The 17,944-nt window shown below is 45.2% G+C and overlaps 1 protein-coding gene across 2 annotated transcripts in view; it reads left to right on the forward strand.

The window, feature by feature from the left end:
- Window positions 1-17,944, forward strand: part of TRIM36 (tripartite motif containing 36) — a 213,752-nt gene that overhangs the window by 136,205 nt on the left and 59,603 nt on the right. For both annotated transcript variants that reach the window (XM_033929084.1, XM_033929085.1), the window contains exon 4: window positions 11,274-11,420. In XM_033929084.1, the coding sequence (XP_033784975.1) occupies window positions 11,274-11,420 (147 nt within the window). The remainder of the gene's footprint in view (window positions 1-11,273; window positions 11,421-17,944) is intronic.

Genomic DNA, 17,944 nt, shown 5'->3' on the forward strand with positions numbered 1-17,944 from the left:
AAATAACTATTTCTGAAGTTTATAGGGACGGAGGGGATTCCTCACGGGGACGGGCGGGGACAGAGGGGATTCCTCACGGGGACGGGTGGGGACGGAGGGATTCCTCACGGGGACGGGTGAGACTTCTGTCCCCGCGCAACTCTCTAGTGTGGACGTTGTTCTCCGGAGGCTTTTTAATGCAGCTACTTTGAGCGTTCAGGCTGCTTTGGCGGCGTCTGTTGTCACACATACCTATCTATCTTGCCTGCGCACCTTGGAGAGAGAGGCTGTACTGTAGATTCTCCTCAACTTCATTTAGCTGGATCAGCTTATGTGACTTAACATTTTATGTGCCTTATGCGCATTTTGGCATTTTCCATTTCTGCCTGCAGAATGCTTTTGACTAGTCAATGGGCTGGTGATGCCATTTCCAGAGGTTGTTTTTGGCGAGACTTCCCTTTCAGGGGAGTTGTTGTTTAGCTAAGGCCTGATCGACCTCATGGATTCTGTGGTGTTCAGTCACCCCAAGACCCTGCCTGATAGCAGACCCAGACCCTCTAGGGCAGGACTGCCCAAGTCCAGTCCTCGAGATCTATTGGCAGGCCAGGTTTTCAGGATATCCACATTGAATATGCATGAGAGAAATTTGTATACCAAGAAGGCAGTGCAGGCAAATCTTTCTCATGCATATTCATTGTGGATATCCTGAAAAACTGGCCTGCCAGTAGATCTCGAGGACTGGACTTGGGCAACCCTGCTCTAGGGGTTCTGGTCACTCTAATTTTCGTGGCTCTAGGCATTACCGCTCGTATTCCAGTGCCACATATCGGACGAGAGCTTCTGGCAGCAGTACTCTGGCTACAGATGTGCCCAGCCATCTGGATCCCATCCTGGATCCCATCCTGCACTCCCCCATGCTGAGAAGGAGCATTGCGCCAGCCTGGGGGATCCCCGTCTACTGATAGGGGGTAGACTGTCAGTGTTCCTGCTGGCTTTGGTTTGCATTACCTCTGACTTGTAAGTTCTAGACTTTATTTGGTCTGGCTATAATTGGAGTTTCCTTAGCAACTGCAGCAGATGAATCCAGAGACCAATGGGATAGCACACATTTACCAGCAGGCGGAGATAGAGAAACTGATTAACAGGTGGTCCTATTGGCTGGCACTCCTCCTGTATCTTCAGTATGCTCTATTTCCCAGCAGGTGATGATTGCTATTCAACTAGCTCCTGAATTCTGGCTGTGACTGGAAAATTATTTTCTCCTGTTGAGGTTTCTCTTCAGTGAGACTGCCATTCTATTTCTCCTGTTGAGGTTTCTCTTCAGTGAGATGGTAATTTTATTTCTCCTGTTGAGGTTTCTCTTCTGTGAGACAGGGGTGTCCGGCTGAACGGTACCGGCTTTAGGGGTTACACCTGGGCCCCCCAGGTCCCTGGCTCACCCTCCCTCCATTGCTAGAGGGTCTGACTTGGTCTCAATTTTTTTCTTCTTTCCCTTCTCTGTTTAAAAAAAAAATAAAAAAGACCACAGTTGCTACATTCTGCCCTGTTAGTGCTGCACAACCAGTTCTTACTGGCTTCAACCTGCCCTAACAACAAGCTTGTGAGTATGTATGTGATTTTTACTGTTTGAACTTCAGGTTCTGTTTGGGAGTCTTAGTACTGTGGGTTCGTTCAACGTACATTTAAAGAATGGATATTTTATTGAGGTTAAGTTTTATGACTAGAAATCCATTGAGGGAGCTGGGACTTTCCCGCCCTTTGCATGCACGCGCTTGGTTTCCTTGTTGGTTACAGCGCGGCAGTAGCAGTGCGATTTCATGCTCGCACTTGTTCTCCTTGTTGGGTTTCAGTGCAGCAGTAGTAGTCCTGTTTATTCCGAGGCTCTCTTTCGTCGGTGTTTGTTGCGGCCATGTGCAGCTGATTGTGCAGGTGCCAGTTTATAGCAGCGCGCATGAGATGGGACATGTTTTTTCTGGGGCTGTGGGAAGCAGTGCACCATTCTTCTAGTTATTCCCCGAGTCTGATTTTCTTTCTATGCAGGCAGCAGCAGGGGCGTGAATCTTGACTATGTTTCTAGGAGCGTTGATGCAGCAGCCACATGTCGGCGAGAATCAGGCTCGCGCTTGGGTCTCCGGCGATGGTGGGAGAGCTGCAGCGTTCAAGTAGTTTATTTCCAGCTGACTTTGGTCAGGGTATGCTGTGGCTTCTCTCCTTTCCGGTTCAGACAAGTTGTTGTGTTTCACCAGCTTTGGGACAAGCTTGAGCAGATTTATATGTCTGTCTGTGTTCTGCTGTATTCACTTAAAGGAAGCTGCTAATTTAATCGGACTCGGGTTAGCCCTCTAGGAGATTACCAGAGTGACTCTGACCTGTGCTAGGTCACCCAGTCTTGGTTTGTCTCCGGACTGGGTCGATATACGGCAAATCACGGCACAGTGAGATCAGCAGTAAGATAGTGCCCTATATTTCACATGGGTATCTCATTGTCTCTCTTGGGGTCCCTGCAGATTGAGCCTTTGTCTGTTGGTAACTCCTTCTTATTTGGGCCTCTGTGCTGCGCTGCATGTGTCTAGTGGTGGCATAGGATATATATGCCTACAGGTAGTACAAACAGTTTCCAAGTTCGGGCTGTCTCTATGGGCATAATGACACTAAGCATCTTCCTGCGGCCAGGACTCTCTCTATTTCTGAGGGGGCCTGGACTTCAGATTTCCATGCTTATCACACTGGTTTCTCCTGTCGTCATTTTCTCATGGCACATGCTAGACAGACCCCCCGACCAGACAGGTAGGGCTGTGCAGCTCCTTCTAACCAGGAGCCAGTTACCTATTCTATCAAACCCGCGGAGGAGCACACGCTATGTGGCTGTTAGCCTCATCCCTGAAGCTCTCATTAGCGATGTGAGCTTTGTCTGATACCTGTTAGGATGCTGTTGTTTTCCATGGGGCGGTAGATGCAGCATCTTGATTGTGTCTAGTATGTATTCATTTAAAGGACATACGTATTTTGCTCACGTTGCATGGAGTTAGTACTGTTTTCATGGTTCCAGTATACTCCTCTTTACATTGTGAAACTTGATTTTTCCTAGGAGAGTTTCTTTCTTCTTACAAATCCTTCAGTTCTCTTCCTGCCGTTCCCTGACCTTCTGCACTTCATTCTGAGGGGTTCTTGACTCTTCAGGCTTTCTCATAAGGGGGAAGACGCTATAATGTCAAGTCAGGGGGCTGTGAACATTTTTCAGGATACTTGCAACTTTGCATTCTCCTCAGGTTTCTGGTTCGTTCTTGGAGTCTCTATGTTTTGTGTTTCCCTAAGTGTTACTGGTCCTCAGGGCAGTTCTTGTAGTTCTTCAGGAACTAAGGGACGTTGTTCCACTTACTGCATGATGCATTAGGCAGGCTGGGTCCCATTCTGCTGAATTAGTTTCTTAGGGTTACCCATTTCTGCAGAAAACTGGGAGAATATTTACATTTTCACTATGGACTCCAAATCGGCACTAGGTTTGTGTGCCTCTCTTGGAGCAGCACTTTTGGTTTTGACACATGCCATTTCGCCTACCCAAGGCTTCATGAACATTTTAGAAAATGTGGGCAGTGGTACCGTTTTGGCGCTACCAGGCGATTCACCTACTTTCTTCTTGACTGACTGCTTGATTCTGACGTCGTCCAGTCGGGTCATTTGACTGACACGAAAAGGGTGGTTTCTTTTCCTCAGTTCTTTGGATGTGAATCTTCAAATTTGCACAGCACTCTTTTCTCCTGTACTATTTATAGGTATATCGGGGAGATGTTTTTATTCATATAGGAGAGAGATGTGTTTCTTCCCAGAGACTAAGGCGATGAGTCACAGTCTCAGGTTTGCATTCTTCTTCAGTCACCATGACCAAGAGTATGGGATTCTGTATAGGTTCTAGGATCCATGTTGCTGACTCCACTGGGAACTTCTGCTTGCTTTCCCATTATAACGCTACAGCAGTCGCTTTTGTTCCGGTGGTTCCCGGTATCTCAGGGCTCCAATTATTTGGTAGGCTCCTCAAGCATCGCTCTGTATGATTTGGTGGCTCAGCGAGATTTCTCTTTTCAAAGACATGCCTCGGTCTTTGCTGGACTAGCTCATGGTCACCAAACATCCCGGGCTGTTGGGTTGGGGGGCCCGGTGCCTTCCATCCTCAGCTCCAGGAGTCTGGTCTTAAGAGACGACTCAGTACTTGTTCATTCTTCTACTCTGGAGCATGGTCGGGCTACCGTTTCTGGAGCTTCAGACCATTCTTCTGGAATGACGCTGAAGGTCTTTTCAGTTAGTATTATGATGGGGGTATTTCTCTACAGCCTGGGCAGTAGGTGATGTACTCAGTTGGCGTGCAAAGTTGTGGTTCTACTTCAATGGGTGGACCCTCATCTTCCTCTTCTGTTGGCAGATCATTTTATGGGTCAGGAAAAGAGTTTGGATAGACTTTCTCTCCGCGAAATCTGAGCATGGACCATTTATTGTATGTTGTTGTGTACGCTCTAGAAAGTGTAAATGTTAGTAAGAGTGAAATCTTCTACATCCTGGATATTGAGAATTTTGGCTCAGGAGTTCCAGCTCTTTTTATGGAAGTGAGATCTCCTGGAACTAGACCTCATGGCTTCTTCTCAAAATTCTAAGCTTCCTAGCTTCTTCGGCAGGCACAGGGAGTGGGAGTCAGAGGGGGTAGCAGGTAGCTTCTTTCTCGCCTCGGGTTTCTCTCTTTTCAGTGTTTTCCCCTGGCTGATGATGACTTGAATTTGCCTTCTCAAGCTCGCTTTCAGGGCACAGTATTTGTAGAATCTCTGGATTGGCTGTGCCATCCTTGCTATGCGGATCTGCTGAGTCTTTCGATAGCCGGACTGTTTGTTGTTGGTTTTTTTTTTTAATTTATCAAATTTTACATTTTATAAATCAAGTATCCACTTGTACAGAAAGTTGAAGAAAAGCATGAAAATAATAGTCATAGGTAAAATACATAGTAATCAAATAAAATGAAATAAATGTTTAGCTTAAATTCAGCTCAAGTCCTCTAATTAGATCCAAGAAGGATTAGGCGGACATATTAACAAATGCTAACAAATATCAATTCAAATATTAGGAAAACAAGATCCCTTGGCTGAGGAAGGATATCATTTATTCAATTGCACTTCACTTTGATTTCCCTTCATCCAGTCGAGTTCCTGCCAGAAAGGCTGTCAACTGGAATGGCTCAAAGAATACATATTTCTTCATATGGTATTGTATTACACATTTACAAGGGTGTCGTAGAAAAAAAGTCCCTCCAAGAGATGTAACACCTGGCTTCATCAACAGAAACTCTCGCCTTCTTCTCTGAGTGTTCCGTGCCAAATCTGGAAACATTAATATTTTATGTCCAAGAAATTCTTTCATTTTATTTCTAAAGAACAATCTAAGCAACCAGTTTTTATCTGGTGCAAGAGCCATAGTAAGAAGCAATGTTGCCGGAAATGCAAGCTCTCTATCCGAAAGTTCCAAAATTGCTGAAACATTAAGTGGTTGATTATCCTCCTGTTGTTTAGATGGTGATTTAATAGCTTTCATTGGTAGGTAATATACTTGAGTAAGTGGTGGTAATGTATCCTCTGGAATACCCAAAATCTCCAACATATAAGATTTCAACATATCCCTAGGTGTCACCGAGGCTATCCTAGGAAAATTAATCAGTTGGAGATTATTATTACGAGAAAAGTTCTCCAAAGTTTCCAGTTTTCTACGCAAATTTGTGTTATCTTTTACTATTGCATCACTAAGCTGTTTTGATGCTTTTAACTCCTGTTGTATATTCACAATAGAATTCTTGGATTCATCAATTTCAACTTTTTATATTTTTTATCTCAGTTTCTTGAAAAGTAATTTTATTTTCCAGCTGCAAAAGCTGGGGCTTAACAGACTTGGCTAGGTCAGCAGCTAAATCCCAGATTGAGTCCAGTGTTACTTCTCTGGGTTTTTCAATAACATATGAGATATTAGAAGTTTGAATAGTCTCACCAGTTATCAGCTGTTCCTGGCAATCCTTCTGCTGGGCTGAAATAATCCCTGATGTTTCCAAGTCCTCGGTGCTTCTTGGACTCACCTGAAAACTCAGGGAGTCCATCTCCACGCTCTTCTCTCTGTTCTTCCTAGCCTCCGAGGGTAGGTGCTTGCCTTCTTCAGGCAGCTCCTCCACTCGTGGGGAGCTGGTAACCTGAGGAGATGGGGGAGGTGCCCTAGCGTCGGGGCTCAGCGTAGTCTCTAGCCCCAAGGAGATCACCTCATTTCCGCCCCTCTGAGGCGTCTCCAGCGGGGGTGCCGACGCTGCCGGGATATCCTGCATCCGACGCAGGAGTTCTTCAATATTGCCGAACGAGGGGACCGCTGAATGCCGCGAGGCTCCAGCGGCGCTGCGGCCTCTCCTCTTCGGCATCCCAAGTAGGTAATTCGTTCTGAAAGAAAATTTTTTCAAGCAGTCTCCTCCGGCGTGCTACTCAGCGTCTGAGACCGTCGGCCATCTTGGATCATTATATTGATAGCCGGACTGTTGAGTTTCCTGGTATCTCAGAATTTTCTTACCTAGGGTCCAATCAACATGGATATTCGTACTACTTTGATATTACGACCTAGCTTTTGAAAAGTCATGGCTGACGTTTAAGGGTTATACGAAGCAGGTTGTTTCTTCTCTTATCCAGGCGATACAGATGTCTTCACCTGTGGCTTCTGCTTCCTTTTGGAGGTTTTTCCTTTCTTGGGTACTTCTCAACATTTGCACCCTTCCAGAGTTCTTTTTTGGTACAAGTGTATTGCCAAGGGCTTAGCGTTCAATTCCCTTCAGCTTAAAGTGCCATTCTTAGCTTGTTACAAGGGCTAGGTATATTGCTCTTCGCTTACTTCTCAGCTTCATGTAGTTCAGTTCCTAAACGGAGTACAGTATATTTGTACACCTGTTAGAAAGCCTTGTCTGGAGTACAGTCTTAAGGTACTTCTTTGCAGTTTTCTGAAGGCTTTATTTCATCCTTGTCTTTTGAGACTCTAAAGGGCTGTGCCATTGAACACGGGGTTTCTTGTGGCCATGGCTTCAGCTCGGCGGTTTTCTGAGTTGCAGGCCTTGTTTGGTGGGGATTCCTATTTCTGATTTACAAAATATGGGGTGTCGGTTCGGATGGTACCACAATTTCTTTCTAAGGAGGTGTCATCCTTTCTTTTATGACACTCTCACTTTTCCTTCCTTCTTATTGGGAGGAGAAATGGGGAGATGTGCTTTTATTCACTGCATTTTTTGAAAGTGCGTAGCGTTCTCCGCGAGCTAGGTTTCTAATGACTTTTAGTTGTTTGGATAACCTTTTTGTATTCTTCAAGGAACGCCTCAAATGTATGGTGTCGTCCAAAGCCTCCATCGGTTGATGGGTCCAGGGGGACATTCTTTACGCCTGCTTGATGGCAGGGAAGCGGTTGGCGAAAGAACTTCATGACCATTCCGCCAGAGCGATGGCTATTTCTTTGACTTGGTCCAGAGGTTTTTTCCTTGGAGGAGTTTTGTCTCGCTGCTGCTTGGTCTTCCGAGAGTGCTTTATCTCAGCATTACCGGTTGGATGTGGGGGCGCATGCGGTGGATGCGTTTAGTGCTTCGGTTGTTTTGGAGGCAGCGTTTGCTTCCCACTCAGATTGAGGATTGCTTTGCTACATCTCATTGGTCTCTGGATTCATCTGCTGCTGTTGCTAAGGAAGGACAAATTATGTTATCCCAGGACAAGCAGGCAGCATATTCTCTACATGTGGGTGACGTCACCAACGGAGCCCCCTAGCAGACGTTTTCACAAGCAGACTTGCTCGAAGACCTTCAGGTTTGCGATTGGCCTGCGCATGCGTGTGTGCCCCTCCCACCCTGCCTAGGGTATGCATCTCCTCAGTGTGCCCTCAGTTCAATGTAGAAGCACTGCTCCCTTGCTGCGCGCAATTTCGTTGTCGCTCTTGCACCGCGGCTTTCTTTATTATTTTCGTTTGTCGCTGTGCTCGCGTCTTTATTTTCTTTTTTTTTCAGTTTGAATATTTTCGACCGGGTTTCCGGTCCTCCTCTGGCCGCGGATGTACTTTTTCTTATGTCCCAGCCTCGTTTCGGATTTAAAAACTGTACTCAGTGTAACCGGGTTATCTCCATTACCGACCTCCATCGTTGGTGTGTTGAGTGCCTGGGTGCAGAGCACCGTGCTGAGTCGTGTCCCCGTTGTACGACTCTACAACTGCGGGTTCTTCGTCGAAGGGTGGCCAAGATTCTCCAACTCTTTGGCCCCATGGATCCTGCGGGGCAGGCCTCGAGCTCGGCTTCGGCACCCTCGTTGGGCGCCTCGGCCTCGAAGTCCTCGGCCTCAGCTCCCTTGGGTGCTTCGGCCTCGAAGTCCCCATCGGCCTCGAATGCTCCGGCCTCAGCCTATTCTACTACTCTGGCCTCGGGTAAATCTCCTCTTTCCTCCTCAGGTGTGCCAGCAAAGAAGCCTTCCTCTGAGTCTCATGTCAATGCCGCCTCATCGGCGCCTTCGAGACATCACTCTAAGCGTGCCTCCTCACGTAGGGAATACTCTTCCTTGAGGTCGCCCCCGAAGGAGCGCACTGCTGCACCTCCGACCCACCTTCCTTTGGTCTCGGTGCCTATGTTCGAGGACATGCTTAAGGTTATCATTACCACACAGCTTTCCTTGGTGGTGAGCCAACTAGTCCTGACTTCGACGCCTGTGGCCTTGGTCTCGACCCAGTCGTGGTCTGCCCAGCCTGAGCGTCCCCTCGTTTCTCGAGGTGTCACCCGCAAGACTCGTCGGGTTCCCTCGAGCGATTCTTCCTTTCCTGGGACGCCAAGGACTTTTCGGGGGTCCCAGCCGAGGTCCCGTGTTCCCCCCGTTATTTTGGTGAGGCTTGCCTCTTCTAAAAAGCCCCAGTCTTCCCCACCTTGTCGGGGCAGGTCTCCGACCTCGAGACCGTCTACGCACACGCTTGTCCTCAAATTGGACTCTAGTGTTTGTTCCCCATCAAGAAGCTTGCCGGCTTCTAAGGGGCTGCTTCGAAACCTGTTGGGGATTTTTCCTATACAATGTATACTAAGGAAAGAAGGGCGATTTAAATCTCATAAATATCTCAAACACAACCCCACACAGAACAAACAAACCTGCTCAGCAACGCTACAAGGCTTAAACATACATACACCCAACCATCCACAGCAGGAGAAACACTCAATCAAACAGAAAACAAAAAAAGAAGTGGAGAAAAAGCCTCAGTTCAGCTTCATTTGGCAAAAAACTCCACTTCGCCTACACTCCTACACAAACAAACCGGTAGGGTGAAGAAAGCACTGTAATAGCTTGCAAAGTCAATGTTCAAAAGCACCAGGGGTACATAACCCCTCATGTGAAAAAAATGTGGCAACAGGGCCCAAAGGCACAGTGATCCGAAATCATAGCATTAGGCCAAAAAAACCACTTAGCTGCTAAAGTCCATCAGATATGTCTCAATCCAGCGTAGTAACACAGCAGCTAGAGTACCCAACGGGGAATCTCCCGTTTCGCCAGTTCTTGCTGCGTCAGGGGTATCCACACGGCTTCATCTGCCAGTCCACGGATCCTTCGGTGCTCCTCTAGTACACCCACCACGTCATGAATCACAAAAAAGGTGCAGGAAAAACAGTAAAGCACACACGCTGAAAAAGCAGCACAGACTCCTCCCCTTGCTGACATCCACCAATCCAGTAGCCTTCAGGACCCAAAGAAAGCCGCCCACTCAATCCGGGCATTCAATCCATCAGGCTGCACCGATTTTAACAGATAGATCCACCTTTGCTCCTTCTGCCACAGGAGACGTCTCCAGTTACCACGGCGAGTGGAATAAACCACCTGCTCAATCCAAGGCTGAGGAAAGTTTGCTAGCTAAAGGGTTGTCTTTTGTGCCAATTTCCAAACATTCCCTTTTCAATTTCGGGTGGAATTGGAAACTTTTATTAGGAGGTTACAATTGAAATTATTCTTTGAAACCACTGCAGATTCTTCTATGGACCGGTCTGTGGTGCGTAATAAATCTGGTTGGACTCCTCTGGGTCCTTTAGATCCGGTTCTTTGTGCTTTTCGCCTGGCTGTGTTAAAAGAGCCTGGCAAGGAGTGTGGGGTTGAGTGCAGAGCCTGGCAGGGAGAATTTGGTTCAGAATGTTTTTTTTTCTTGTTTTCCTCCTCTAAATCTAGGGTGCGTCTTATGGTCGGGTGCATCTTATGGAGCGAAAAATACGGTAACTGACTGGGGGCAGCAGGAAGGAATAGGAGATACTGAAAACGGTGATCAGTTTCTCCTGCAATGGACTTGTGGAAGCGGATGCAAGACTTATGGTTCATCATTAGTGATAACTATTTTAAAAGTAAGATTTTGATATTTGAGTGTCCTAGTTAAGTCTGTAAAATATAAAATTACATTGCATTTAAAAATTATTTAATTGAAGTTCTGAAATTTTCCCCAGAAAATATACCTCCAGTTAATAAAAGTTATTATTTGCCAATGAAAAAAGAAATAGGGGTTAACGAATACAAATGTATGAGAAAATCTTAATGTTTTCAGAATTGCTTGAAACCAGTTTATCAGAAACAACAGAAAAAGCTACTTCACTGGTATCGCTTGTATTTGAACAAGATGTTAACGCCATATTTAGATTGTATTTTCATCAATCCTAAGAAATATTCTATAGAAAAAGGATTTGGATGTTCCCTGATGTCACTCGACAAACGCAGGAACAAAGGAAATTATTTCTAGCAATGAGGACTGAAGTAGTGACAATAGGTGCTTCATTTCTTTTGGCTTACCTGTGTAAGTGTTTGATTAAATATCTTGGAGTGAAGTATATATTCTATTTACCAGAGCAATTAAGGGTTTTTCTAGATTTGAAGAAATGGTGACTGGAACCTAATTAGCTTTAATCAGCTGTTGAGATAGTGGGACCTACCATTAGGCCAATATTGATTTCTAATTAATATTTCATGTAAATAGAGGTTCTCCCCCTTTCTCTGAACTTCCTCCTATTATTGTGGTCTAAGGAAGAAAAATGAATTTCTAATGTGTGAGGGATCCTTTTCTAAGGCACGCTAGCCGTTTTAGTATGCGTTAAACACTAACACGTCCATAGACTATAATGGACCTATAAATGTGTTAATTTCTATTATGGTTTTCTTTTTCTCTTCTGTATTTCCTGAGCAAGAGTATTCTTGTGTATTATGTTAAAAGCAATAAAATTAAAAAAAAGTTACATTGCATTGCTTTTCTTTCAGATTTTGATGTGCCCAGAGCATGAAATGGAGAGAGTAAACATGTATTGTGAACTTTGTAAAAGGCTTGTTTGTCATCTTTGCAAGCTGGGTGGAACTCATGCAAATCACAAAGTCACATCCATGAGTACTGCATATAGAACACTAAAGGTAAACTGTATATTTAGATTTTTATTGGATGTTTTTGGTTACATTTACTACTCATGGAATGTTTTATTACAGCTAATACATTTTATATAGATTTTGTTTCTATTTGAGTAAATTTGGATTGTTTCAAAACATTTATGCTTCTCTTAATAGTTGGGAATTAAGCATTTCTGCAATACAGAGGATGTTCTGCATGCTGTCTTTCAGTAGATTCAAATAGTCAAAAAGAACTTTAGTGCATTATAAATGGAGTATCACAATTGATAATCTTCCTGGTTTTTGAATCATGATTCCTGAAATGTTATGACATATATAATTTTACAAAATCAATTTATAGGTGTTTAGCCTAGTTCCTACAGAGAAGCTGACGTCATAAAATATCTTTGTCCTCTTCTGAGCCTCCTCTTTCCTCATTATTATTAATATTTTTTTATTTTTTTTTACTTCATTATATTTTGGTTATTTTATAAGTTCTGAAGACATCTGAAAACAAGCATTTTCTAGTTCAATAGGAATATCAGTCTTAAACCAGTGCACCTTCACCTGCAGGGTGTGTTTAGAGAGCCTCATTTGTATTTTTCCGCTTTGCTTCTCTTCTCCCTCAGTTGTTCTCTCTACACTATGAGGTGGTAAGAGCCTGTCTGTTCTGCTCGTGTTTATTTTTTTCGGGGTTTTTATCATCCAGTCTAGAGGCTTTTTGGTGCTGCAGAGGCTCTTGGTCTTGGGGACATCTGTGGCTGCAAGATAACGCAGAATTTCAGGTTAGAAATTTGTAGCTAAGGGGCAGACTGCTTTGCAGTGCACCCTTTTAGCTGCGCTGCCAAGGGCTTCACCTACAAAGCCTTTGTCCAGGTCAGAAATTGACCTGCTATGCCCATGGCAGACATAGTGCGGAACAAAAAAGGCCATGAGACCGGTCAAAGGCCTTTTCTGCATCTACCCCTAGAATCAAGGCCAGAGCCCTATGCACCCTAGCCTAGTAAACCACATGAAGCGCCCGCCGAATATTATCATAAGTTTGATGGCCTTGAATGAAGCCAGCCTGGTCATCCTGGACTACTTTTTCCATGACACCTTGCAAACACCGGGCCAAGACGCCTGTAAAAATTTTGTAAGAGGGAAATGGCTGATAGGAGGAGCATTGCGTGGGATCCTTACCGGGCTTCAATATCAAAGTGACTCCTGCCAAATGCCAAGACCAAGGTAACATATTGCCCGCCTTAAGACTATTAAATAAATCCGTTAAAGGACGAGCCAAGAAAGCACGAAAGCACTTGTAAAACTGTCCAGCCCCGGCGCCTTGCCCAGAGGAAGGGCCTTAACAACTTGTAACGTTTCCTCCTCTTCTATAGGGCTACACAGCAGCTCCGCCTCTGCACCAGAGAGACCAGGGAGGTCCATTCAATCGAGGTAGGCATCAATGTCCGCATCTGATGCCACCATCTCCTCAGTATAAAGTTTGGTATAGTATTGCATCAGGATCTCCCCTATTTGATCAGAGGTCCGATAGTCCACCCCATTTCAGCCCTGTATACGCGCAATATGATTTTGTAATCGCTTGCTCTTAATCCTATGTGCTAACAAGCGGCCTGCCCGGTTACCAGTTTCAAAGAATTCCCGTTGAAAGACCTGAAGCTGCTGAGAGATATCCACCATATCCAGATCCTGCAACTTTTCGCGAGAGACCTTTCATGTGATGTAACACATCCGCCGGCCCCTCCCCCTTCTTATGTTGAGCCTCCAAGATGGCAAGCTGCTGCATAACGTCCTCTGCTTTCACCCGTCGCTCCTTCCGACGAAAAGCCCACCAGCAAAATCACCCGCTCCCTCATTTCAACCCTTCCCAAAATGTGGCTGGAGAGATCTCCGGGACACTATTAAACTGTATATACTCTTTAAAATGCTCTGTAAGCTGAAGGACATTAGCCTGATCCAACAGTAGCCCATCATTAAATCTCCAGAACCGCCTACCATGAGCCTCCAAACCACGCTACAAGGAGAACCATACTGGGGCATGATCTGACCAAACAGGGGCTTCCACCCTAGCCTCTGACACCCACGGCAAAAGATCCACCGAAACCCCCCCCCCCCCCAATAATCTATCCTGGAATGAGTTTTATGAACTTCAGAGAAGAAAGAAAAGTCCTTCTCTGTGGGGTGCAAATGATGCCATGGATCTTGCAAGTTACAAGTCTCAAAAAAACCCTTCAAAACTTTCCTATCCTGACTCCCATACTGCACTACCCCTCCTGAATTATCCAAAACCAGGTCCATAGTTAGGTTAAAGTCCCTCTAGCAAGTGCCCTTCCACCTTCTGCTGAAGAAGCTCCCCCAAGGTGGGAAAAAATCCCCCTGGTCTACATTTGGGGCATAAATATTAAGACAGGTAAACAGCTCCTGTGCAAAAGAGATTTTCAAAATGAGATATCTACCATGCTTATCTTTGATCACTTCACGAATTTCTGGCTCTAGATGACGTGCTATAATGATGCCCACCCGAATTTTTTTCCCCGGAGAGGTATCGGATGCCAAGAAAACATGTGGGTACTTTTTATGATGGACTAAGTGATCATATTTACGCTTCAGATGGGTCTCCTGAATGAACCCTATTCCAACCCATAACTGATCTGCTTCTTTAAAAAGAAGTTGGCGCTTCCTAGGCACATTCAAACCCCTAACATTGAGGGTCATCCAGCAAATTGGTTCAGGACCCATACCAGCCTACCTCAAGCAAGCACCCTAGAAGTACCCTCCACAGCCACACTCCATCCACACGCATGCAATCCATCTGACCATCTACTACTCCCACCAACAGCCCCCCGCACGACACAGAACTACTCCTCAGCCTCTCATATCCCATCCAAGCCCCCAACTGCCCCTCCCCCAACACACCCCAACAACCACTCCCAACTCCCTCCCCCCCTCACAATCAAACAGAATCCCCCTGAAGCTCAGGAGGATGAACCAGGGAATGTAAAACTCCTTTACTAAATCAACCACCCTCCCTAGTCCCCACATAAGGTAGGATCGGTCATGGATCACACAGGCCCAAAGAACGCAGATTACAATGCTTGGCCCAGTTCTCAACATCCAACTGTTTTAAGAGCAGCTCCTCACATTTATCCTCCAAGCCTTTGCATTTCTGGTGTAGCTGCTCTATTTCTCCGTCATGATTAATGATTCTCTCCTCAAATTCCCCCTGACGGTGACCCATATCCTGCACCGTGCGCCGCAGAGCGCTCACATGATGCAGCTCCTGCTACATAGACACCATGGTGGCCTTAAGATTGACTAACCATTCCTGCAGCTACGATCGGGAAATGGGTCCATCCAGGGCACCTGCCTCATCAACCCTCCGCTGGCTTGCAACAGGCCGATCACTTACACGCGCCTCAGGCTCCAAACTTAGGAAGGCAACCACCTCCGATGCCGTCATCTGGAAGCCAAAGGAGCGCAAATTAGACTTAGCTTTTTTGTTGAGGGTTGCCATCATCATCATAATAATAATAATAATAATTTTATTCTTATATACCACCAAAGCCATGGAAGTTCGAGGCGGTTTACAACAAGAAGCGCTGGACAATCAGCGAAGAAGTTACAATCAAAGTCAACAATACATTCTTACATAATGAAAGAAGTGGAAAGCTATATAGTTCTCGAGGTTACTGGTTGATTTAGCAGAGCCGTATAGATTCTTAGTTTACAAATCGATTGAAAAAACTTGTTTTTACCAATTTTCTAAATTTGAAGTAGGATGAGGAGAGCGTGATAACGTTACTAGGCCAATCGTTCCATTTGCCTGCTTGGAGGGCAAGAGTTTTGTCCAAGAATCTTTTGTAGTGGCAGGCCTTTATTGTCGGGTAGGTGAACAGATGTATTCTTCGTGTGGGCCTAATAGAACTTGCCAGATTAAATTGGATAACTAGGTAAATGGGGGCCAGACCAAATATTGATTTATAACACAGACAAGAGAACTTGAACAGGATTCACACCTCCAGGGGCAGCCAATGGAGTTTTTGATAGTAGGGGCTTATGTGTTCCCATTTCTGAAGTCCAAAAATCAGTCGAACTGCCAAATTTTGAATGACTGAGTCTTAGAATGTGTTTTTTTGAAGGATCCCAAGTAAATGATGTTGCAATAATTGAGCAAGCTTAAGATGGAAAATTGAACCAGTAAGCAGAAGGATGCTGCATCAAAGTATTTTCTGATGGTTCTGAGTTACCATAGTACCGAGAAGCATTTTTTAACCAATAAATATGAGTGAAAAATATTTCCTCCTATTGCAATCGCGGGCTCAAATATCACCCGTGCAGCTTAAATACGATCCTCTTCTTCAGCTAATTGTGGCCCGGAGAGACAGAGCTCCACAATCACGCTGCCATTGCAGCGATGCCGTCACCAGAAGTTGTTTAAATACCTATATAATATAAATGTGCATGAGTCGAGTCTCTTTCATTTGAAAGGAAACTCTGCAATGAGAGGGCATTGGATGAAGTTAACCTGTGGGAGAAAGCACAGTCGTAACAGATGTTATCCAGGGACAGCAGGCAGCTATTCTCACATATGGGTGACATCATCGATGGAGCCCAGATGCGGACGCCTCACAAGCAGACTTGCTTGAAGAAACTCAAAGTTTCGAGTCGCCCGCACCGCACATGCGCGAGTGCCTTCCGGCCCAGCACAGGGCGCGTCTCCTCAGTTCAGATAGCTAGCAGAGAAGCTAACCAGGGGAGGTGGGTGGGTTGTGAGAATAGCTGCCTGCTGTCCCTGGATAACACCTGTTACGGTAAGTAACTGTGCTATATCCCAGGACAAGCAGGCAGGTATTCTCACATATGAGTGACCTCCAAGCTAACCAGAATGGGATGGTGGGAATGTTGGCAATTTAGGAGAATAAATTTTGTAATACTGTTTGGCCAAACTGTCCATCCCGTCTGGAGAAAGTATCCAGACAATAGTGAGAAGTGAAGGTATGAACCGAGGACCAAGTAGCAGCTCTACAAATTTCCTCAATAGGTGTAGATCTGAGGAAAGCTACTGAAGCTGCCATTGCTCTGACTTTATGGGCTGTGACTTTACTATGAAGGGGTAATCCAGCCTTGGCATAGCAGAAAGAAATACAAGCTTCCATCCAATTGGAGATGGTACGCTTAGAAATAGGATGTCCCAACTTATTTGGATTGAAGGAAACAAAGTTGAGGAGCAGTTCTGTGTGGTTTGGTGTGTTCCAAGTAGAAGGCCAAAGCACGTTTACAATCCAGAGTATGAAGAGCTGATTCTCCAGGGTGAAAATGAGGCTTTGGAAAAAATAGTGGAAGGACGATGGATTGGTTGAGATGAAAGTCTGAGACCACTTTAGGTAGGAATTTCAGATGAGTATGAAGAATAACTTTGTCATGATGGAACACTGTGAATGGTGGGTCAGAACTAAAGCTTGCAGCTCACTGACTCGTCGAGCCGAAGTGAGGGCAATGAGAAACACCACTTTCCAAGTGAGATACTTCAGATGAGCCTTATCATTTGGTTCAAATGGAGGCTTCATGAGTTGAGTATTATTATTATTTTATTTATTATATACCGCCAAAGCCGTAGAAGTTCGAGGCGGTTCACAACAAAGAAGGGCTGGACAATCAGCGAATAGTTGCAATCAGTGAATACAGATACAACAAAGAATCGGTGAATATGGTTTACAACAAAGAGGGCTGGACAATCAGCAAATAGTTACAATCAGCGAGTACAGGTACAATAAATATGCATGTGCGGGGAATAGGTTAAATAAGAGGGGACAAATGTAAGGTGGGCAGGGCGAAGAGGTAAGGCAAAAGAGAACTTGGGGAGCAGGGGTAGGGAGAGAGGACTTAGGTTATGATTCGGTTGAATAGGTTAGTTTTTAATAATTTCCTGAAGTTTAGGTAGGATGAGGAGCGTGAGATAATTCTGCTCAGCCAGTCATTTAGATGACCTGCTTGGAAGGCAAGTGTCAGGTGTCTTTTGTATCGGCAGGCCTTTAGAGTTGGGTGGTTGAAGAGGTGGGCTCTGCGGGTGGGCCTGGAAGGGCAGTTTAAGGAAAAATGGGGAACCAAGTATAAGGGGGCCATACCAAGAATGGATTTTAAGCAGAGACAGGCAAACTTGAACTGGATTCTTGCTTCCATGGGTAGCCAGTCGAGTTTTTGATAGTAGGGAGTTATGTGTTCCCATTTTTTCAGCCCAAAGATCAGTCGGATTGCCGAATTTTGGATGATGCAGAGTCTTTGAATGGTTTTTTTGAAGGACCCCAGGTAGATAATGTTGCAGTAGTTGAGTAGGCATAGGATGTAGGATTGTACCAGTAATCGGAATGAGGTTGCATCGAAGTACTTTCTGATGGTTCTCAGTTTCCATAAGGCAGAGAAGCCTTTTCTGACCAGTAAGTCGGTGTGAGTTTCAAGGGTGAAGTTGCGGTACAGTGTCACTCCCAGAATTTTTATGGAATCTGTGATAGGAAGACTTGACCATTTAAGGAGATTGTAGAATCTTTGATTTT

This window comes from Geotrypetes seraphini, chromosome 1 (assembly GCF_902459505.1).
Source record: "Geotrypetes seraphini chromosome 1, aGeoSer1.1, whole genome shotgun sequence".
NCBI classification, from domain to species: Eukaryota; Metazoa; Chordata; class Amphibia; order Gymnophiona; family Dermophiidae; genus Geotrypetes; species Geotrypetes seraphini.